At 39.4% G+C, this 25321-nt stretch overlaps 1 protein-coding gene across 1 annotated transcript in view; it reads right to left on the bottom strand.

The window, feature by feature from the left end:
- LOC122813421 (neurogenic locus notch homolog protein 2-like) overlaps positions 1-25321 on the bottom strand; it is a 1182542-nt gene that overhangs the window by 482000 nt on the left and 675221 nt on the right. The window contains exon 9 of the mRNA XM_044085736.1: positions 21555-21668. Within this exon, the coding sequence (XP_043941671.1) occupies positions 21555-21668 (114 nt within the window). The remainder of the gene's footprint in view (positions 1-21554; positions 21669-25321) is intronic.

Here is a 25321-nt window from a genome sequence, read left to right as displayed (position 1 = left end):
ATTCAGGTTGTGTCTATCTTCAGGGAACAGCGATCTGGAGCTGCTCGGCTGTCTTGTGTACTAAGGATGGGGAGGACAGTCCTATAGCTATCTTTGCCTGCATGCAGACATGAGCATAAGCTCATACATACAGCTTGGTAGTGCTCCATGCAAAAACAGTCCTGCCGCCTAAATTAGGATATTAAGAGCTGATACCACCATGAAGAGAGAGGCTGTGTAATAAGAAATTGTGGTACACTAGCAGATGTGAACTAGTAATGGAACCAAGGAACAGTGAGTTCACCAAGGGAACAAAAATGCCCGACAGAAAAATCTCCCTCATGTCAATCAAGTTCCTGTCCTTCTTCCTTAGTTACACCCCCACTGAGTGCCTACTAAAATTTCAGTGATCACAATTACAATCTTTAGATAACCAAAGATAAAAATGAAAACATGGAGAAAAAAGTCCCTGGCTGCAAACGTTTTGAGTATTCCCTCACTTCATGGCACAGTGTTTTAAAGTATGTACTAGTAGCACTGTGAAGTCCATCTTTTAAAAGTGAAAAAAACAAAAAAACAAAAAAACAAAATCAGAATTGTTTACTGGACCATAATTTATTTTTCAATGTCAGGACTGAACAGGATTTGATCTCGTAATTATAATAAGGAACTGTTCCTACACATTGGCAATTTCCCACTCTGGCACCCTATGTTAATGTGCATTTTATCAATGCCTCGACAGCACAAAGATTGCATCAACTAGCATTGAAAAAAATCAACGTCACACTAACACTGGTTTAAAAAAAGAAAAGCAATTCTGCATAGAGGCAAACTCTTATACATGCTTCAAACGCCTTTGACTCTAAATATAATAACACCTTCACTCTTAAGTTAATACTCCCTTACCTAAAAGGTTAAGCAACCACAAATACAGTATTCTGGTAAAGACTGACACTGTACATTAAAGTATTTGCCACAATATTAAGACAGACAATAAAGGTGTCTTTGAAAGAACTCCATACTCCTCCCCTCACTGTCTAAAATGATCAACTCATTCAGCATTTCTGCTCTTCCTTAATATTACTAGGATTTACCCTGCCATACCTGAAATAACCCGAACTTTCCAAATGATTTTCATGTACTTTTGTCAATAAACTTCATGTAACAAGACCGTTCCCAAATGCTGTACCCAAAATATGATGTTCAGTACATAATCATCTCAGAAATACTTTCTCAGTAGAACCCTTTAAGTAAGATCTATTTTGTTTCTACATTTAAAAGTATACAGCTAATGATCTTCGAATGATTACTGTCTGATCCACATTTACTTCTATTTTACTTATGTCTAACCAGCACCTAAACAGCAGAAGAATGCTATGGAGACAAGGAGTTATGTGGTTGATAAACAGGTCTCCACACTGAACAATTAGATTGAGTGCCACACTTGCAGGAAGAACATAAATCTTGTGAGGATCTCAGAGAGGAAGGACGATAGAAAGTCAAGTCTTATTTCCAAAGACACTCATCTGTTTCGACACACATACTACCAGAGAATTTATCAATTTATAGAACTCATAGGGTTTTTGCTTCTAGCCTTTAGCCTCATATCAACATTTAAAAATGTAGCAACTGATTATTTGATTTGCAACACATGATCACTTGCTTGAACTCTAAACTGTGTACATTACTTGTTTCTTCTTAAAGGACCCAGAACATTTTGTCCCTAGAAACAAGGGTTAATGTAGCTTAGCTGACTCTGGCCTCTTCTTTTTTTTTTTTTTTTTTAATAGAAGCTCAGCTTTTTAGGCAAAAGCTGAAAGACTCTTAAATCCTTGAAGGCGGACATCATGACCACTCATTTTGTAACACTGTCCCTCTTGAGGAATATCACTGCATTCCCATAGGCAATTAGCATCTGAAGAACTGTGAAAATATAAACAACAAAACCAAGAGATATTTGAAAAGTATAAAAAAAGAAATATGGACATGGGAAGGAAAGAGAGATTTGATATGGTGTAATATTTATGTGAAGGAGAAATCCAAATTAATCAATATAAAGAAGGCAGTCCCAAAGATATTCAAAATGAAATACAAGTAAAGGCATCCAGATGTGGAAAAGAGACCGAAATAAAGTTAAGAAAAACCTCTAATTGGAAAATCCCAGAACAAGATGCAGTACCTAACTTTTGGCTAAAAGTATTAACATCTTTGCCATGAGTAAGAACTATTTATATGTACACCCTGAACAGACACCAACCTGGCTAACAACAGGAAAAACAATGAACCTAATTAAGAGTGAACCTGCAAGCTACCCTAAGAATTATAGACCAATAACTTGCCTTCCAACAGTGTATAAACTATACACTGGAATCGATGCCAACAGTTTATAGTCATTTATAAGAAAACTTAATTATGGCAGTAGAACAAAAGGGCAATAAAAGAAAGTGATATGGAACAAAGGATCATAGTGGAGAACTGTAAAAAAAGGGGAAGAATCTAAGTACGGCATGGATTGACTACAAAAAAGCATTTGATAGTATCCCACATTCATGGATAAAAGAGTGTTTAAAAATGTGTAAGATACATCCTACTCTGATCGACTACATTGCAGTGACCATGAAACAGTGGCAGACCACTTTGCAATTAAGCCATGATAAAGGACAAATTATTATCCCAGGAATAAACACTTAAAGGGGTTAATCCAAGGTGATTCTTTCTCTCTGCTATTCTGCCTTGCCCTTAACCCATTAAGCTCTGTCTACTTAACATCTTAAGGCCATGGCTATAATTTGGCTTCTAGAAAACAACAAAGTGTAAAGACTTCTCATCTTCTTTGTCGATGATTTAAAACTGTACAGCTCATCAGATGAAGGACTGAAAGCACAACTGCAAGTTGTCAAAACTTTTTCAGATGATATAAGAATGTCATTTGGTCTTGATAAATGTGCAAAAGCAACCTTTAAAGCAGGAAAACAACAACACAAGGAAAACATCAGTTTGGGACAAGAACTTGAGCAAAACGGAGTGTTTAAATATTTGGGAATTGATGAAGGATCAACAATAAAACATGACTAGATGTGACTAAAACTTGGTAAGTAATATTTCAGAGGAGTTAAATTAATCCTGAAAACAGCACTGACATCTAGGATTAAAATTCAAGCTATAAACCAATTTACTCTTCCTGTCCTAACTTACAGTTTTGGAATAACTGACTGGCCCCAAAACGTGTGGGATGGATTAGATAGGAAAATAAGAAGAATGCTTCATGCTCACCAAATTATTTATAAAAATCAATGCATACCAAGATTACATATTCCCTGTTCTGAAGAAGGTCTGGGCCTCCTTGGAACTGATTACATGTATACAGCTACATTTGTGGGACTCTACACATATCTGCTGACCTCACAAGACCCAAACGTAGTGAAAGTTTTGAAACATGAGGAGAACAAATCTAAGATGATTTCTCTGCTTAATCTAGCAGAGCCATATCGGCGTCAAGCAGGAATGGAAATCAAACATTGGTTACACCAGGTGGTCATGTGATTAAATGTAGCTATTTAAGGGGAGGGTAGGAAGGGGGTAAGGGGGAAATTAAGGACAGGCACTTTTTTTTTTGGCTTTAGTCAGACAAAATATGCAGCAGTGATATAGTTAATGGTACAGGGAGTGCTTAGCACAGGGGACTTGAGGAATGAATGAGGAACATTAGACACATGAAATGGTAATGTCGTGGAAGGAACCTATTTAAAATAACATGCATTTTCTGAGGTAAGTGTAAGTAACAAAACTTTGGATTTGGATAGTCTTCTTGCCATACACAATACCAAACTATACAGCTTTTGATGAAAAAAGTATGTTATATTTGTAATTTAATTTATAGATAAAGTAGCTACTTGAAATGCTATCATGAAATACTGAATTCACAATGCCTCGCTACTTTATATATATTTAATTATTTATTTATTGACATTTGTTTACTGGGAAATCTGACAGAGTTACGACATAGCCATTATGTATCAATGCAAAGCAGTGTTGGATGTTGTTTCCAAGGATATAGTTAAAGGAGGACTTGTGATTGCCTATGGCAGTGGACTTCGTTTTGAATTAACACTTGCCTTGAATGATATGACTTTATTTTTAAGCTCTTTGTTTAGCTTTTTGAGTTTCATTTTGAGGTGAGGTGTTTTAGTTTGTTATTATGGGAGAGGTTTTTTCTATTGTTATGGGACTTGTTCATGCTAGGGTTCCACCAAAGCGGTTTATTCCTAAACTTGGCACTGTATTTGTTAAGGATAAGAACTGATGTCTCCATGTAGGTATTAATAGACCCCATCCATGAATGCAGCAATGTTTGCTGTTGGGACTTCAGGAGGAGGGTGGCGCTTTTGAAACTCATCAATTCATCACACAGTTAAAGTAAAATTGTCATAAGAGAAATCTTTGAAAGTGGTGGGTTTTGTGACCATTTTGGGCTGGGTTCCAAATGGTCAGAACTAACTTAGGAAGGTGCAGTTACAGTTGCAGAGCACTTTTACAATTATTGTTTCTGATCACTAAAAATACATTGCTGATGTATGTAAATGACTGCCAAATACCTATCCTGACATCAATTTGTCTGTATGATGAGAGAAAAAACTGAGGTAAACAAAAACAGCAAAAAACTTATAATCTTCACTGTTTTTCAAAACTACTTGCAACTTTTACATTAGTATAACTAGAAATTAAACTAAAAGAAAAAAAAAGACACATGGAAAGTGCAGAGAGACACTTTAAACAATGATGACAAAGGCAGGAATTAAAGATAATTCATTTGACAGTTTTTTTATGACTTCATTTACATAAGAAGCAATCTACTTGCTCATGTATGGGAAATTGACAAAATATTAACTTATAAAAATCAAATACATATGAATTATAGATTTGAAAATGTGAAATAAATAAATACTATAGGAAAAATGCTTGCTAGTTGCTAATTATCATACCAATAAACAAGGCTTCGCAGCCGAGCCAAATGCAAGGTTAGAACTTTTAAGTAGAGAGAAGAGAGAGAATTTCCCTAAATACAGCAGAGGGCAGTCTAACTTAAAAAAACAAAATAGCTACAGTATAAGAAACAGCAGATAAACTGAACCTCACAGAACCCCAGGACTCCATCAGCAACCCATACTGTAAGAAGAAACAGTTGAATAGTACACTGACTTCTTTTTAGGTAATAGAAGCTGTACATCTTTGTACACTATGGAAAATGGTTACCTAATTTAGCACTGCTGAATAAGCTATTCAATTTGTAAGTTTGTGTTCATTTAAGGCAGTACTTAGGCAGAGCTAAAATGCATACATCACAATAGTGAGGTACAGTTAGTAAAACAAAGACAGAAACTAATAACACTGCCAGAAAGTGAATCTATCTGCTTCACCTGGACACAGTACGAAGTGCATTCAGCCAGTATGGTCGTGAATTTCAACAATCTTATGTTGCATGCAAAAGAGAAACGGTAAAAGTGGCACTCCAATAAAGCCTTAGTTCAATAAAGAATATCAAAACCTAGCCTACAGACAAAAACAGCAGCCAAGAAAAAACATCACTCAGCAGTACTATGACAAAAAAAGGACGCAGGTAAAGGGACATTAGGGTATATGACTGTCACCTTTTTCATGTGGCTTTAGGCATACAAAAAACTCTTTCTACCATGCTATGTGCAAGAAACTCTCTTTAAATTCACACTTATAAAAAGTGAATAACTAGAGGTTACAGATTAGAATACTAAGATAAATATATACTGTACAGAACAGAATGGCCTCAGTCTAATAATTTAGCACCATTAAATACACCCATCACTTTTCGAGCTCTGTGTGGTAAATTTATAATTGAATCCAGGCAGCTATCTTTATGTGAATGGAGAGGCATGAAGTCAGTTGTAAAAATCATGGACTAAGAAATAGGGACTAAGCCAGTACTTTATAAGCTGTGTGTGATTTGCTGACAGCTACACTCCTGGCAGTTTTAAGTGGGTAGAGAAGCAGCAGGGCAGGGTCATACTTTGTAATAAAACATGGCAGCTTGAGAATGAAACACATCAAGTGGTAATGAGAGGAGTACACAAGGTCCAAAGTGACCACCCTGAGTTGAAACACCATGTTCAAGAAGTGGCCATACTATGGGTTGCAGTTGTTAACAACTGAAAAAAAAAAAAAAAGATCAACCATACAGTATCAAAAGCTTTCACAATGGCTGCATCTCTGTTGTAAGGAATATGAAGGGATAGTTAAACTGCCAGTCCAGATGCTGAACTCATATAATACCTAGCTAGGATGCTTCAACAAAATCTCAACAAGAAGCTTCCTGACCCCTGCATAAAGGCATACATTTTGTAAAACAGAAGAAACCTACAATTCATTCCTGCCTCCATGGCACTTCTGAAGGCACTGGTACATAGACCAGATTCAGCCCAAACATAAAACAGTTAAGCTACCCCAAAGCTGTCACACCTACGAGGCAGAATGACAGAGAAACCACATGGTACAAACACTTCAGATGAGGATCAAAGATGATATCAAGCCACATCTCAGTCAAAACTGCAAAGTCAGCATTGAGCAGCAAACTGTCAATAATGCTGACCTTGTTATAGATGTACCTCACATTTAAGCAGAGCACCTTAATTAGGACCAAAGGTCTGCACATCTTAGCTACTGGCCTAAGATATCAGGAAGACCCAATGGGTACTACATGTAGACATACAAAAAATGAGCAAATGGGGAAGTATAAACATTGGGATGAGGATGTTTTACAAGACCACAGGTACCCAGATAGTAACAAATTAAACTACTACAGTTAATGGGAAAGAAGTAGATTTTTGCTATAAACAGAAAAAGTTACTCGATTATACTGTTAACAACTACAGAGCCCTACAGACTGCCAGACATAAAAATTAAAAACTGTGTGTATGCATGTGTGCTTGTGTACTTGCATTTAAAAACAAACATGCTGAAATACATCAGTGTCTTCCAAACGTATCAGCACTCAAAATCAGATGTGCTCCCAGTCTAGTCAGAAAGTAATTCTCAGGAGATAGGGAGGCAGTCTGTGTCTGAAATGAAATGATCCATACAGTCACCTGATTATATTTAAGTGATCGCAGATCTATTTGTTAAGGGCAGTATGTATCAACGAGAAAAACTGAAATACACTGCAAAACAAGTAACATATCCCTCAATATGGGAAGCAGGCAAAATACTTACTTAAAATTCAACTAACTGACATCTATTATTATGGCCAGAACTTACTTCAGTTGATCACAGTTAAACACGATACAGAAGGTGTACACAGTCAGAAATTACATCAGGAGGGTACAAAGCCAGTCTGTGTGTGAAGGCCACTGACCACAGTACTCAACTTTAACTCGTTCATTTATTTGCTAGCCACATAAGTATAGCCCTACTTGGACCTTGGACTCTTCAACTAAGACCTGAACCACAAAGGCAAAGGCAAATACAGCACATAATCTCTCTCTCATTCACACATGTGCACACACACACACACACACACACACACACACACAAAAATGTGTGTGTGTGTGTGTGTGTGTGTGTGTAAAGGTGGACATTTGAAGCCACCAGTGCAAGTCCTGATAGTAAACATTCTAGACTAAAGATAATACCTAGTTCAATACCAGTCTTTTAGCAGACAAAAAGGGGACGGGAGAGATACTTGGCTTCCCATCTTTTTGAGCAACAATGTGTCAAGAATTTCAGTGAATGAAAAGGATAAATTAAAGGAGGTAACCTCTTTCCCTTCACTTCAGTAAGGGCAAGAGAGAGAAAGAGCGAGACAAGCAACCCCTACAGATTTCCTTGTTTCCTTAATCCATCTCAGGTTTGGAAAAAAAATCACAGGCAAAGATAGGTGGCAGGTATACTCATACACCTGTACTAAGTCCATCACACAACTGTACTAAGTCAATCATAACGAAAACTTTTGTAGCGTCACTCCTTATCCATGGGAGGAGTACTAAACTAGTCAAACACCCTTGGTGGGAGAAGCTGGTTGAACCATGTTCTTAAAGACAGGAATGGCAAAGCCTGTCCTGCGCTCCTAGACTGAATGTCTAATATGTAATGCTTGGAGAAAGTATGAACAGCTGATCAGATGGTTGCTTTACACATATTATGAGCTGAAATAATCTTAAAGAAGGCTGTTTTGGTGACTGCTACCCTGACCAAATGCACCCTTGCTTATCCTTCCAATGTCCTTTCATGATGCTGTCAACCTTTCCTACTCTCTTACACATTCTGACACCACCCTTTTTGTTAGAACATATACTCCAGCAGTGGTTGAAATAAGCATTCTTTAAAATGGTACAATACCTGGAAGGAAATCTTTCAGGATATCAGAGAAATATCTTTCACAGACTTCAGAAGATCGCTTAAGAATCATATAAAAGAATCATCGGTGTACTGTTTCGAAAATCATGGCTAGCTGCAGTTAGTTATCAATCAACTGACATTCTCTACATTCGCCTCCCGATTTGCTTTTCCCTCTTTACTATTCTTCTACTCCCTTTTTTCCTCTCTCCTTTTTATCACTTTTTTTCTATCCTCCCTCAACCTTCTAATATAATCCAAAATAATTTAATTTCACTTACTCATCACCTCTACCTATTTGCCTCTTCTCTCACAATATTCCTAAACCACACTGATTACTAAAAATACATTGCTGATGTATGTAAATGACTGCCAAATACCTACCCTGACATCAATTTGTCTGTATGATTAGAGAGAAAAAACTGAGGCAAACAAAAACAGCAAAAAACTTATGATCTTCACTGTTTTTCAAAACTACTTGAACATTAGTATAACTAGAAATTAAACTAAAAGAAAAATAAAGACACATGGAAAGTGCAGAGAGACACTTTAAACAATGATGACAAAGGCAGGAGTTAAAGATATTTCACTTGACAGTTTTTTTATGACTTCATTTACATAAAAAGCAATCTACTTGCTCATGTATGGGAAATTGACAAAATATTAACTTATAAAAATCAAATACATATGAATTATAGATTTGAAAATGTGAAATAAATAAATACTATAGGAAAAATGCTTTCTAGTCACTAATTATCATACCAATAAACAAGGCTTCATAGCTGAGCCAAATGCAAGGTTAGAACTTTAAGGAGAGTGTAGAGAGAAGAGAGACAATTTCCCTAAATACAGCAGAGGGTAGTCTAACTTAAAAAAAAACTAAATAGCTACAGTATAAGAAAAACAGCAGATAAACTGAACCTCACAGAACCCCAGGACTCCGTCAGCAACCCATACAGTAAGAAGAAACAGTTGAATAGTACACTGACTTCTTTTTAGGTAATGAAGCTGTACATCTTTGTACACTATGGAAAATGGTTACCTAATTTAGCACTGCTGAATAAGCTATTCAATTTGTAAGTTTGTGTTCATTTAAGGTAGTACTTAGGCAGAGCTAAAATGCATACATCACAATAGTGAGGTACAGTTAGTAAAACAAAGACAGAAACTAATAACACTGCCAGAAAGTGAATCTATCTGCTTCACCTGGACACAGTACGAAGTGCATTCAGCCAGTATGGTCGTGAATTTCAACAATCTTACGTTGCATGCAAAAGAGAAACTGTAAAAGTAGCACTTCAATAAAGCCTTAGTTCAATAAAGAATTTCAAAACCTAGCCTACAGACAAAAACAGCAGCCAAGAAAAAACATCACTCAGCAGTACTATGATACAAAAGGACGCAGGTAAAGGGACATTAGGGTATATGACTGTCACCTTTTTCATGTGGCTTTAGGCATACAAAAATCTCTCTCTACCATGGTATGTGCAAGAAACTCTCTTTAAATTGACACTTATAAAAAGTGAATAAGTAGAGGTTACAGATTAGAATACTACGATAAATATATATTGTACAGAACAGAATGGCCTCTGTCTAATAATTTAGCACCATTAAATACGCCCATCACTTTTCGAGCTCTGTGTGGTAAATTTATAATTGAATCCAGGTAGCTATCTTTATGTGAATGCAGAGGCATCAAGTCAGTTGTAAAAATCATGGACTAAGAAATAGGGACTAAGCCAGTACTTTATAAGCTGTGTGTGATTTGCTGACAGCTACACTCCTGGCAGTTTTAAGTGGGCAGAGAAGCAGCAGGGCAGGGTCAAACTTTGTAATAAAACATGGCAGCTTGAGAATGAAACACATCAAGTGGTAATGAGAGGAGTACACAAGGTCCAAAGTGACCACCCCGAGTTGAAACACCATGTTCAAGAAGTGGCCATACTATGGGTTGCAGTGGTTAACAACTGAAAAAAGAAAAAAGATCAACTATACAATATCAAAAGATTTCATAATGGCTGCATCTCCATAGTAAGGAGCATGAAGGGATAGTCAAACTGTCAGTCCAGATGCTGAACTCATACAATACCTAGCTAGGATGCTTCAACAAAATCTCAACAAGAAGCTTCCTGACCCCTGCAAAAAGGCATACATTTTGTAAAACAGAAGAAACCTACAATTCATTCCTGCCTCCATGGCACTTCGGAAGGCACTGGTACATAGACCAGATTCAGCCCAAACATAAAACAGTTAAGTCACCCCAAAAGCTGTCACACCTACGAGGCTGAATGACAGAGAAACCACATGGTACAAACACTTCAGATGAGGGTCAAAGATTATATCAAGCCACATCTCAGTCAAAACTGCAAAGTCAGCATTGAGCAGCAAACTGTCAATAATGCTGACCTTGTTATAGATGTACCTCACATTTAAGCAGAGCACCTTAATTAGGACCAAAGGTCTGCACATCTTAGCTACTGGCCTAAGATATCAGGAAGAACCAATGGGTACTACATGTAGACATACAAAAAATGAGCAAATGGGGAAGTATAAACATTGGGATGAGGATGTTTTACAAGACCACAGGTACCCAGATAGTAACAAATTAAATTACTACAGTTAATGGGAAAGGAGTAGATTTTTGCTATAAACAGAAAAAGTTACTTGATTATACTGTTAACAACTACAGAGCCCTACAGACTGCCAGACATAAAAATTAAAAACTGTGTGTATGCATGTGTGCTTGTGTACTTGCATTTAAAAACAAACATGCTGAAATACATCAGTGTCTTCCAAACGTATCAGCACTCAAAATCAGATGTGCTCCCAGTCTAGTCAGAAAGTAATTCTCAGGAGATAGGGAGGCAGTCTGTGTCTGAAATGAAATGATCCATACAGTCACCTGATTATATTTAAATGATCGCAGATCTACAGTATGTATCAATGAGAAAAATTGAAATACACTGCAAAACAAGTAACATATCCCTCATTATGGGAAGCAGGCAAAAGATTTACTTAAAATTCAACTAACTGACATCTATTACTATGGCCAGAACTTACTTCAGTTGATCACAGTTAAACACGATACAGAAGGTGTACACAGTCAGAAATTACATCGGGAGGGTACAAAGGCAGTGTGTGTGTGAAAGCCACTGACCACAGCACTCAACTTTAACTCGTTCATTTATTTGCTAGCCACATAAGTATAGTCCTACTTGGACCTTGGACTCTTCAACTAAGACCTGAACCACAAAGGCAAAGGCAAATACAGCACATAATCTCTCTCTCATTCACACATGTGCACACACACACACACACACACACACACACAAACGTGTGTGTGTGTGTGCGTGTGTGTGTGTGTGTGTGTGTGTGTGTGTGTGTGTGTGTGTGTGTGTGTGTGTGTGTGTGTGTGTAAAGGTGGACATTTGAAGCCACCAGTGCAAGTCCTGACAGCAAACATTCTAGGCCAAAGATAATACCTAGTTCAATACCAGTCTTTTAGCAGACAAAAAGGGGACGGGAGAGATACTTGGCCTCCCATCTTTTTGAGCTACAATTTGTCAAGAATTTCAGTGAATGAAAAGGGTAAACTAAAGGAGGTAACCTCTTTCCCTTCACTTCACTTCAGTAAGGGCAAGAGAGATAGCAAGAGCGAGACAAGCAACCCCTGCAGATTTCCTTGTTTCCTTAATCCATCTCAGGTTTGGAAAAAAAATCACAGGCAAACGTAGGTAGCAGGTATACTCATACACCTGTACTAAGTCCATCACACAACTGTACTAAGTCAATCATGATGAAAACTTTTGTAGTGTCACTCCTTATCCATGGGAGGAGTACTAAACTAGTCAAACACCCTTGGTGGGAGAAGCTGGTTGAACCATGTTCTTAAAGACAGCAATGGCAAAGCCTGTCCTGCGCTCCTAGACTGAATGTCTAATATGTAATGCTTGGAGAAAGTATTAACAGCTAATCAGATGGTTGCTTTACACATATTACGAGCTGAAACAATCTTAAGGAAGGCTGTTTTGTTGACTGCTACCCTGACCGATTGCACCCTTGTTTGTCCTTCCAATGTCCTTTCATGATGCTGTCAACCTTTACTACTCTCTTACACACTCTGACACCAGCCTTTTTGTTAGAACATATACTCCAGCAGTAGTTGAAAAAAGCATTCTTTAAAATGGTACAATACCTGGAAGGAAATCTTTCAGGATATCAGAGTAATATCTTTCACAGACTTCAGAAGATCGCTTAAGAATCATATAAAAGAATCATCGGTGTCACTGTTTCGAAAATCATGGCTAGCTGCAGTTAGTTATCAATCGACTGACATTCTCTACATTCGCCTCCCAATTTGCTTTTCCCTCTTTACCATTCTTCTACTCCTTTTTTCCTCTCTCCTTTTTATCACTTTTTTCTATCCTCCCTCAACCTTCTAATATAATCCAGAATAATTTAATTTCACTTACTCATCACCTCTACCTATTTGCCTCTTCTCTCACAATATTCCTAAACCACGCTTTCCTCTTCTCTCACGTTACTCCTTACATTCACTCTCCTCTACTTTTATGCTAACTGCAGTTTTTTGTTCCTTGTTTCTTTAAATTTGTCATTAATATAAATTGTGCCTATAGTGCAAGTTTGTCTTACAACTTCACTACTATGTGCTTGTGTGTTACATTAACTACTGATTTGTGCAAATAATGTTATTGGCTGCATATGTATTGCATTTGACAATGTTGTCTTCTGTCGCTATCTAACCCATGTTGCGCCTGGAAACAGTCTTCATATCACAGTACCAGCCCAGTTAACACATGTAAAGTAAAATAGTACAGTTGTGTAAAATCTTACCGTAACGGTAGATGTCCTGCTCTTCACTGTTGCAGTATTCATAACAGTGGGGATCCCCTGCCAAGGGCAGCTAGACATCTGGACAGTATACCAAAGTCTTTAGATTGCCTTAAGGTACACCATAAGTCACACGTATGCTCCTTGCATAATGTGGGGCATAAAGGTGACATCCAGACGTACCATCCTCAGAACTGACAGGCCCAGTAGGAATGCCAGTTCAAGAAAAAGAGAGGTAAGCAGTACATCCAGAAGAGAAATATATCAGGGGGTGGAGGGAGGGTGTGAATACTGCAACAGTGAAGAGAAGGACATTTACCATTATGGCAAGATTTTACACAACTGTGTTCTTCCACATCTTCTTCTTCTTTCGGCTTTTCCCGGTTAGGGGTCGCCACAGCGGATCACCATGTCCGCACATTAATTGGCAGTGAAGTTTTACAGTGTCGAGTTGCCAGCCCGGCACCCAACCTTCCACAGAAGGCACACACACATGCACACCTAGGGCCAATTCAGAGTGTCCAATCCACCTGCAGCATGTCTTTGGGATGTGGGAGGAAACCGGAGCACCCGGAGGAAACCCACGCGACCACAGGGAGGACATGCAGACTCCGCACAGAAGGCACCCCAGCCGAGGATCGAACCGGAGAACCTCTTGCTGTGAGGTGGCAATGCTAACCACTGCACCACCGTGGCCGCCCAACTGTGTTCTTCCACATCACTGTTGCAGTATTCATAACAGTAGGGAAAGTGCCGAAGCTCATGAAGAAACCTGGGAGTAGGAAGCCGTGAAGAATGATCCCAGCAAAATCAGCTCTAGCTCTGGAGATTTCATCTAACTTGTAGTGTTTGGTAAAAGTATGCACAGAAGTCCAGGTAGCTGCCTCAAGAATAGAATTAGTATGCAAACCCTTGAAAAAAGCTCCAGAAGAAGCCACAACATTAGTAGAATGAGCCTTAACAGGCAAAGAAAGGCTGTTAGCATAAAAAGAATAACAAAAAGAAATAGCTTTTGAGATCCATGTTGAAATAGTTTGCTTGGATACAGCTAAACCTAGAGACCTAGTATGAAAAAAAACAAACAACTGATCAGATTTCCTAATAGTCTTAGTCTTATCCAAATAAAAAAAAAAAGAGTTGTCTATGCACATCCAATGTGTGCAGCAGGCAGATTAAGGAGAGGGGAAAAAGTGGGCAAATGAATAGAATGATTAAAGGACAACTTATTAACCACCTTAGGCATTAAAGAAGGATTACTACGCAAGGACACCCTGTCCTTACAAAACACCAAAAAAGGAGGACAAGCCATAAGGGCTTGAAGCTCAGGCACCCATCTGGCAGAAGTAACAGCCAACAAAAGTACAGTCTTCCAGGAACGATGTTGCAAGGAAGCTGAACCAGCAGGGTCAAAAAGAGCCTGAGTTAATTTTTCCAAAACAAAATTAAGACCCCAGGAAGGAGGAACAGGCTCCCTGGAAGGCCTAATATGAAGGACTCCTTTTAGGAATTGTTTAGCCTCAAATCTAGAAGCTAAAGGAGGAGATAAAGGGAGACAAGCAGAGATCGAGGATAAGTGGGCCTTAACAGAAGAGTAGGCCAACCCCACATTGAGCAATTCACACAGACAGGAGAGAACCAAATGAGCATCCACAAAAAGTGGGTCCAGGTTATGAGAGAGACACCATATAGAAAACCTATTCCATTTTGGACCCTAACCATGTCCTAAGAAAAAAAGGTGCGGAATCAGAATGCTATCATCCACAGTGTCAGATGAAGAGTGGACAGGTGGGGATGGTGAGAGACCCCTTGTCTTGTGTGAGCAGGTCCACTCTGTGAGGTAACTTGTGATGATTGCCCTTAGCTACTTTGGTTAAATGCAGAAGAAAGGACCAATGCTGTCTTGGCCAAAAGGGAGTCACCAACAAGATTTTGGAAGTGTCCCGTTGAGTTTTGAACAGGACTTTTAGGGGAGGAAACACAAACAAACCTCTCCTTCCAAAAAGACAGGGAGTTCACCTTCCAAACCAGAGAACCTGGGACTCTTGACAAAAGAGGAAATTTTCAGTTCAGAGAGGAGGCAAGTAGATCTAACTGAGGATTACCCCACTAGTGGACAATGTCCAGAAACACATCCCTGTGAAGCATCCATTCGTGGGACTGAGTTAAGGACCTACTCAGTGTCTTTGCCACAATATTTTGATATGAGGAAATGTAAACTGCCTGAAGAGTCACTTGAAACTGAACAGCCAGAGTCCACACCACAAGCAAAAGAAGATAAGATCTGGTCCATCCTCACCCCATTTGTTGACATACCACATCACTGTGGTGTTGTCTGTAAATACCTTGAGAGGTCCTGGTGAGAAAAGGATGAAAAGACTGAAGCACTAGCAGAAGAGTTCTCGTCTCTTTCTGTTGAAGAGGCGACCACACCTCCTGCACCTTTAAGAAGCCAAAAGCAGCTCCCCATCCCACAGCTGAAGCATCTGTAAACAGCTCCTAAGAGGAAAGAGGAGGATGAAGGGGGGGCCTGGGTTCTGAGTTAACTGCTGAATCCATCCTGAAATTCCTTCTTGAGACAAGGAAGAAGAGGAACTATGAAGTCCAGAGGATATGCATGCTGAAGCCAAACTGACTTCAGAAACCACTGAAACTTTCTCATGTGGAGTTTGTCCATAGGAGAAACTGGAAAAGTGGATGCCATGAATCCCGGAGCTCTGAGACATTTTGAAAGAAGGAAATAAGTGTCAGGACCTTTGGAGGAAGCAGAAATGCCAGCATAGGCACCGTCTGGATCCTGCACCCCAGGAAAACATGGCCCTGAGAAGGAGTCAAGAAAGATTTTTTGAAGTTTATTATCAAACCCAGGCTTTGTAAAAGGGAAATGGCAAAATGAAGATTTTGTAGCACAATCTCTGGACAGGCTGCCTGGAACAGGAGATCATCCAAGTAAGGAAATACTTGGATCCCCTGAATCCTGCAAAAAGCAATCACAGGCGCTAGGGCATTTGGTGAATACCCTTGGGGCAACAAAGAGGCCATAGGGCAGAGCAGAGAAGTGAAAATGGCAGGAAGCAACAGAAAAGTGTAAAAACTTCATGGAAAGGTGATGAATAGGGATAAAGAGATAAGCATTCCTGAGATCTAGAGAGACCAGAAAAGCCTGAGGAAGTAGCAAAGGAAATGGAGTCTGAAGGGATAACACGTGAAAGGAAGGAACCTTCAGAAAAATATATAGTGTAAATAGTTATTATGTTTTATATTGTTTATTTTTAATACTTTGTCCATGTTTATTAATAAAATTTAACAAAAATGTTTTTGGAAAAAAGACAAGTATTCAGGTGAGAAAGGTCCAGAATGGGCCTCCAAGTGCCCTCTTTCCTAGGGGCCAAAACATTCTTGAATAAAACCCTTTCCCCCTTTGATAAGCTGGAACCTCTCGACTAGTTCCCTGCGTCAAAACATAATGAAGCACCTCTGGAAAAAAGCTCAAGTGTTATTGAGGTGGCTGAGGAATGCCCATGAAGGGGAAAACAGAATTCCAAACCATGAAATATCCTTGGCAAATGATGGAAAGAACCCAAGAATATTGGGTTATGCTAACCCAGACAGGAAGAGACAGAGAAAGATGGAGAAAGAAGAATGTGGCTGGGAAGAGTCTGATAGACAGCACCTGGTTTATCAGGAAAGGAAGGCTTCTGAGCAGGAGAAGTCTGAGTAGATTTAGTGGAAGGAACCCTCATATCCCCTTTCTTGCCTTTGGGAGAAAAACAAGGCTGCCTTCTAACAAAAGCTGATTTTGCAGAGTAGTTCCTTTGAAACAAAAATATGCTTCAGATCCTGTAACCCCTTGCCTTTCTCCTGCAGGGACTTGAGCAAATCAGCAGAAGTAGCACCAAACAAACATTTATTGCCCACAGGAGCATCCATCAACTTTGCTTCAATTTCATCAGGCAGAGGTTGAAGTCACAACCAGGATTATCTCTTCAAAACAGAACCAGAAGCAGCAGCCTTACAGGAAGCATCTGCTGCATCACAGCTACACTTAATGGAATGGAGAGCTACCTGAGATGAATCCGCTAACAAAGACAAGGCAGAAGTCTTACCCTCAGAATCAGGAAGGTCAGAAATAACCTGACAACCTTAGAATGAAGAGCCAAAACATATCTGGTCATATGAATCTGATAATTAGCAGTCCGAAAGGTCATATGAGTCTGATAATTAGCAGTCCGAAAGGTTATGGTGGTTGAAGTACAAACCTTCTTACCCAGCCTTTCCATGGTCCTGCTGTCCTTATCAGAAGGAAGAAGCTTAGTCGAGGGCAGTAATTTGGAAGGCTTATCAGATGCCACACAGATCACCAAAGAGTCAGCAGATGGACATGTGTAAAGGAATTTACAATCATCAGGTACTTTATAAAACCAGCCCGGTTTCTTGGGAGCAGGGAGCTGAGAATCTGGAGCCTGAGAATCAGAAGAAAAAGCATCCAGTAAAGCAGCCATAACAGGAGGAACAGCAGAGGTCTAGGAGACGCCACATGAAGGAGCTCATATCTCCTTTGCATTTCAGAAACCTGGGAACAATCCCATTTAAAGAACTCCATCCTAGCAATGGCATCCCCAAAAAGAAATCTCCTCAAAAGGAGATTCAGAACTAAAAAGCTCCTCTTCCTAACAACCATACTCTAGAGGGGAAGGAATCTAAGTAGACCAGGCTAAGGATTCCTCATCCAAATCCTCTTCTTGTTCTTCAGAGGAATCCCGATCCCTGGATCTATTGAGAGAGGAAAATGACCAAGGATGAGCTGGAACAGAGACCCCCCCCCCCCCGAGGAGGCTTCAAGGCCATAAGGGCATTAAATAACCCATGTGTAAAATTCTGCCATTCATTTTGAGGGTCCTTGGGAATAGAAGAAACATTTTTTTTCTTTCTTTTTAAGGGAACATCCGCCTTATGAAATGTGGAAGGCTCTGATGTCAGCCTATACTCAATCGTAGTCGGGACTTCCTCCCTGACCAGAATCTGAGGACCGCCCCCCCCCCCTCAGGCCCTTCAGTGATAATCAGCCATGATTCCTGCTGAACGTCCATAATGGACATCTGCAAGGCCTCCGAGGACATGTGGGTAGCTAGCTGGATCCATGACGGCCTCTGAAACGGTCATGACAGAGGAATCCGACCCAAGAACTATGTGAACCTCCAGGCTTTCATCAGCCTTGAGCGAGACTTCTCATGTAGGAGGCACAGCCAAAGAATCCAAACCTTTTTTGGCCTTCTTCTTCAAAGACGGCTGACCCTCAGGCTGGAAAGTACCCTCCACAGCGTCTTTTGTTAAATGTTTGAGACACTGATTTTCTAAATAAATAGCAAGGGATGAAAGATGATTGTGTAAAGTCTTTGGCACAAAAGCCTGTCAAATACCGCAGGACGTATGATCGTGAGAAGCCCCTAAACAAAACAAGTACTGCTCGTAACAGTCTTTATGAGGAATCTATCTTCCACACTGGCATTTACTCTTCCTGGATGACATGAAACTCCACAACAAAACAAAAACAACACAAGATAAGCAAAAAACTCTATCAGGGCACTTATCTGAACGGCTAGGTATACCAGCAATGACATGGGTGAACAGACCGATGATCAAAGATGGCATTCGGACTGGCGCCAAAGAAGTTCTGAGGATGGTACGTCTGGACATCAGTTTTATGCCCTACATTACGCAAGGAGCATATGTGTGACATACGGCATGCCTTAAGGCAACCTAAAGACTTTGGTACACTGGCTGGAAGTCGGGCTGCCCTTGGCAGCTGATACCCATTATTATGAATACTGCAACAGTCACATGGAAAGACATAAACAAACAAACACTCTCTTTTCTACTATGTGCTGCCATTATTTTAAGAAATATTCATAAATCTTTTCTAAAGAAACTTGAAAGCTGCTACAATAAAACTGTAAAATTCACTACCAGTCTCCTAATAAAGCAAATCACCATACAGCTCTGCAACCAAATACACTGGCTTGAACTTCATAACATACTGAATTACAGTGAACTGAAAAACACATACAATATTCTATTTAAATCAAACAAATGCCCAGCAAATTATATCATCATCACAAAACAGCCCAAGAGATGAAAAATATGATCCCAAGATCTCAGTATCTAAAGTAAACACCTACTGCATATAAAAACAAAACAATGGAGACTCGTTATGTGGTGTTCATGCAACAAAACTATAGAACTCACCCCTCTGTTACTGCATTAAACAGACACCAAAATTCAAAGCACATTTTACTCTAAAATACTCATTCTCAAGCAAATTTACTACTTAGAGCTATATATCCGATACTATCCTTTCTTACCTCCTCCTATCTCCACCATCCTTTCCCATTTCAACAAGTCTACCACAAGTTTTCCACCCTAATTCCATTTTAGCCTTTGCCATCTCCAACTACCACAAGTCCTCTCTACTCTCCCCATCCTTTCTCCTAACCTGACTTGTTTCATATTTTCTGCACTCCCCACTCTTCTGTCTTCCCTATCCAAACTTTGCAATTTTTCATCATATCATTATTGTTTTAAGAACTGAAATAAATCAGCTGTACTTCTGCTGAATATAGCCATGCTTGCATACCTCTACATATACTATGACTGTAGGTACTGACTGCTGCACTACTTACTGTATAAGATACTTGAATTCCATATATTCATATATTTTGCAGAGCTTTTACTCAGATTTTGCTTAAAAGGAGCAATTTGCCCAATGGGACTGTCCTCCCAGTTAACAAAAATAAATAAATAAATAAAATAAAACAAATAAATAAATACATAAATAATGTAATTAGCCAGACATTTTTAGGGTGTTTGTTTTGATGCTGGTCTGTCTTTGATTGCCTAGCTGTAAGAAAATAAAGAGTTGATCAAACTTCTGAAATCTTTTTTTATATATATTACCTTGACTGCACATTCATTAAATTCAACATCCTATGCCTTTTGCTTTTGGCTTAGGATACGATACAGACACAGACACAATTGGATGCTTTGATTCAAGGACAATTCTTAAATCAATTTAGGCATATAGGAACAGTTGGTTCAAAGACTTACTATATTTCCATGAAAAACTGTGTATGGTTCTTTACACACTAGGGTAAGAACCACAGACATCCTCCTGGCAAACATTAGCTATCAAGCAACAACAAATATACAGTGTTTGCTGTGACTTTATGCCTAAAATGACTATTTGTATTTATAAAAGTAAGATATACACTCATTTTGACAGAAAAATAACAATTAAGTGATTTTTCATTAAAAATTAAGACACAGGTATTCTTTTTCCTTTCAAATTAAAATCTAGTCTGCACATAAATGTCCAAGAAGACTGCATACTATGTCAAATCATTTCAAGGATACAACACTTCATAAAAAGGAACCAAGAACAATAACTAATAGGGACACAGCCTTTATGAATATTGTGAACAGTAAAGGTGATATGTTACGACTGGGTTTTAAATGATCTGTATTGCAAGACTATTACCTTTGCTTACACTGTGAGTTACTTTATAACAATGCAAATCTCACCTTTGAAGTGAGAGGCAATATTCTCAGTCATAGCTCTCAATAATTAGGGAAAATCTAAGTAAGGATCATGGACAAATCCATAAACAGTCAAGACACAACCAGGGACCTTTTTAAAATATTAGTACTATTAACTTGAGAATAAAGTAATACCAATTTTTCTGAAGTAAAAGAGGTCTATAATTCTAATTACTGCCGTTATTTATTAACTGTAATACATCACTTTTTCTCCAAAAGTTACCAGTTTTAAGAGGGATTAGGAGTAAGAGAGCTAATATGCGAGTCAAAATCATGGACAACCCTGAAAATCAGGGATATGGTTGCAGGCTGTGAAAGTATGCATTACTGCATCCCCCCATATACAAAATACTTTACACTGAGCACATCACAGCCATCTCTGCTGATTAACTCAAAATTCCATTACTTACACACAAATACTAAAACCACAGAGCATAATTTTATCTAAACTAAAATTCCATGTGATATTTTGTACAGATCCACACTGACAGCTAAACTGTCCTAGTCTTAAGAAAAAAAAACAAAACGATATAGCACATTTATTGGTGAAAGACATGGAAAATTCACCAGAGTCATATGCTCTACTTTATGCCAGTAATACATGTATAAACATGTAACTCTAGATATCCCTGCCTTACCACCAAGTTTTGTTTAAAAAAAAAAAAAAGGAGTGGAGAGCTGGCAAGTTCTACATCTAGTTCATAAGTTCTTAAGTGTGACTTGCGGAGGAGTTTTATTCATTTCTTTTCTCCAATAACATGAGAATAATTTACCTGGTTGGCAGTGGCACACAAATCGATTGATTTCATCAGTGCAGACACCATTGTTCAGACATGGATTGCTTTCACATTCATTGATGTTAATGGAGCAGACAGGACCCGCAAAACCTAAAAACAGAAAGAAAGGAGAGAGAGAGAGAGAGAAAAAAGCACAAATAAGAGTCCGAAATACAATCTAGTTAGATTTTAAGAAGAGAGAAAGCTATCTCCTAAGCACCCTAAAAAGCATTCTGACAGATGTCAAAAAGAAAATATTGCACTTCTACTATTGAAATGATGTACAAAGACAGTATGCTCCATGAAAGGAAACGGCAATAAACAATTTCCAAAAAGTGTAACACTAGACTACTGGCTAGCTTCTCATGTTGTACACGTCCTATCTATTAGCTTCACTTGTTTTGCTCAAGTACTTAAGCTGCTTTGACTGTTGTGTCATACCGCAACTAACAGGGCTCAGTGGTAAACATATAATACTCCTTTCAAACATTTAATCCTCTGCAATTTAGCTACTGAATTTATGTATATGTAAAATGCAATGCAGACAGCAGGATAGCAAGTCCTCAAAAAGGCTTCACTGTTTCGCTTTTACCTTTCCTAAAATACTCTGTAAACCCTGTCAATCCTCAACAAATCTGTCAAGTACTACTTGAACTTCTCATCAGCGAATGATATCAAACCTGTCTGTCCCGCAGCTATCCCAATAACATATCAGCATTATCCTTTTCTTCCCATATCTCACATATCTCACATACACCATTTTGTCCAAGGTTAGGGCAGGTTTATTCACTTTCATCATATTCAAGGTAATTAAAAGACTGATGCATATATTAGCATTCTCTGAAAAAAGCTGAAGAGTAGTAGAGCCATACAACAGCAAAGTAGGCCTCTGACTGCTACTTCCACATAAAATGAGAGGAGATTTATGGGAGTATCAGCCCCATCAACACAGAAGGAGATCATGGAAAAGTTGCCACAAACAAAGGGGGATAAACATGCATAAATTACATAAATATAGCACCAACTGCCTGGCAAATGTGGTATACCAGCTCTCAGCCTAACACAGATTTCCACTCTTAGAAAGAAACCAGTGTCTAAGGTGGTGGGCGGCAACTCAGGTGTATGTATAAGATCCTGAAATATTTCTAAAAACACTAGTGAAATTTCTCCAGCATGCTGGCCAAATTATCTATAATCAACACACGCATCACACTGCTCTGCCAAGAAGATGTGCTATGTTTAGTGGGACAAACCTGGTTAACAAAAACTAATAATTAAACAAAAAACTGGAAATTGAACAGAAATGCTTGGGATTTGGTAGGAATAACAGAGTCCAAACTTGTCTCGCTACAATGAGCTAATGTACTGCACTTTTAATAGAAAAGTCAGCTCCTACATCATCATTATCAGTGGTCAAGTTAAATTTTACTAATGGAACTCATTAACTATTAGCACTGATAAATGACTACACCAGAGACAAAAACATAATGTACTACATACTACTGTAAAAATGGTGCAATGATCATCACCATTACTGGTCATTACCAACATGGGAGATAGATGCTCCACACCAGTGGTCGTCTGGCCATAAGCAAATCACCCTTGACATCCACATCCCACCCCCACCCCCCAGTAAGGAAACCTCCGTAAAAAAACATCTCCAAAGCCAACATCATGCTGCTCAAGTCAAACTTCATGACACCCATGCAAACGGGAGCTGAAAGTTCGACTGCTGAATCCTACACTAAGGCACTGTACAAGCATACCCACTCGTGCATGAATTGTGCCATCCCAAATAGAACCAAGATGCTCTCCTCCAAAAAAAGGAAGCCAATCTGGTGGTCCCCTGCCATAAACAAACTATACAACAGAAGAAAGAAACTGTTGCAGAAAAGAGGACAATCCCAGGATGCAAAAAACTCCCTTACCAGCCTCAGTAAGAAGCTGAGATCCCTCATAAAATCCTCCAAAGCTAGTTACGAAAATAAAATTGCCAAAGATTCCAAAGACAACCACAAGGCATTACATAGTTATGTCAAGAATCTAAATGGCAATGCTCAGATATGCTCTGAGCTACAACAGAATGGCATTAAATATACTGATCCCAAGGATATTGCCAATATCCTGGCAGATCAATTTAGTGCCAACCTCATCCCCCCTCTCACCTCCTAAAGGGCCCATCTCAATACCAAAATATTTCCAAATTCCGGTAATCACAACCACACAGGTAAAAACTGCACTCTCCAAAGCTAAGAATACAGCATCCACATACCAGATGACATCCTGGGCTTTGTACTACATGAACTACAAAATGAACCGGCACCTCACTTAAGTGTCATGTTTAATCATAGCCTCACTTCAGGCTTCATGCCCACTGAGTGGCCCACAGCTACAGTTATCCCACTCCACAAGGGGGGAATCCACGGGAACTACCGTCCCATCAGTCTGACAAGCCTGATTTGCAAGGGCATGGAACACATTATCATGGAACTTATAAACAAAGATATTGCCAACCTTCAAACAGTGGACCCCACCCAGGTTGGGTTCGTGAAGGGCCGATCTTGTCTCCTGAACCTGACTGACTTCTATGAATCAGTCTCCAGAGCTATGGACGAGGGTAAGGCGGTCCACACAGCCTATATGGACCTTTCCAAAGCCTTCGACACCATCCCTCACTCTGGAATCATAGATAAACTTACTAAGCTGGGCATAAATACCTACGTCACTCGATGGGTTGCCAACTGTCTTACTGACAGAACCCAGACTGTAAAAGTAGCTGACTCGAATCCAGCTCCAGACAAGTGGAGTACCTCAGGGTTCAGTCCTGGGACCGCTCTTGTTTGGCATCAACTTCTCTGAAGTACAGGCCAACACTAAGGCACTCTGGCTAACAAAGTTCGCAGATGACTGCACACTGGGAGCCATTACTGAATCCCCAAATGATGTGGATATTCTACAAAAGGGCCTTACAAAAACAGATGCTTGGTGCCAGAGCCATGGGCTCAAGCTTAATGCCAAGAAACGTATAGTTATCCCCTTTGGGAAAAAACATGTACCCATCAATTACCACATAGGTGGCAGTACACTAAACACCGAAGTGTGAAGAGAGACTTAGAGACACAGGTGGACAGTGGTCTCACCTTCGATAACCACATCGCCACAACAGTCAGGAAATCCATCTATGTGGCACACCTCATCACTAAGGGCTTTTTATCCAGAAAAAAGGAGTTCATTGTCCCACTGTACTCATCCCTCATTAGACCCTTTATAGAGTACATCGCCCCATTTGATATTAACCTCACAAGGCATCTGCAACAGCTCTAAAGGCTGCAGAAATAACTCACTAAAAGAATCACAGGCCTAAAGCAGGTGCCCTATGCTGTCCATCTAAAAAAACTCCAGCTGTACTCTGTGGCATATTGTCTACTCAGAGGCGATCTCTGATTAACATACAAGGCCATGTCAAACCCTGAGCTGTTGGACATGCTCCACTTAAAGAAATCCCAATTTCTCAGAGCCACACACTCCAGGGATCTAAACCTTGTCATCACAATAAACAAAACATGCTGGAGAGACTCCCCATACTCTGGAATAGACTGCCCATACATGTCAAGCAGAGCGCCTCCTTGGGCCTCTTCAAAAGGAACCTTGACGACTGGATGGGAGATAGGAAATTCACCCCGGGGATCACGTCAGTCGTCCTGCTAGACAGGGGTCCAGGGAAGTAAATATTGTGGGAAGAAATATCTAGGGAATTGTTATGG

This window comes from Protopterus annectens, chromosome 10.part0, assembly GCF_019279795.1.
Source record: "Protopterus annectens isolate FY-2018-M chromosome 10.part0, PAN1.0, whole genome shotgun sequence".
In the NCBI taxonomy this organism is placed as follows: Eukaryota; Metazoa; Chordata; order Ceratodontiformes; family Protopteridae; genus Protopterus; species Protopterus annectens.
This window is presented reverse-complemented; position numbering and strand designations above follow the sequence as displayed.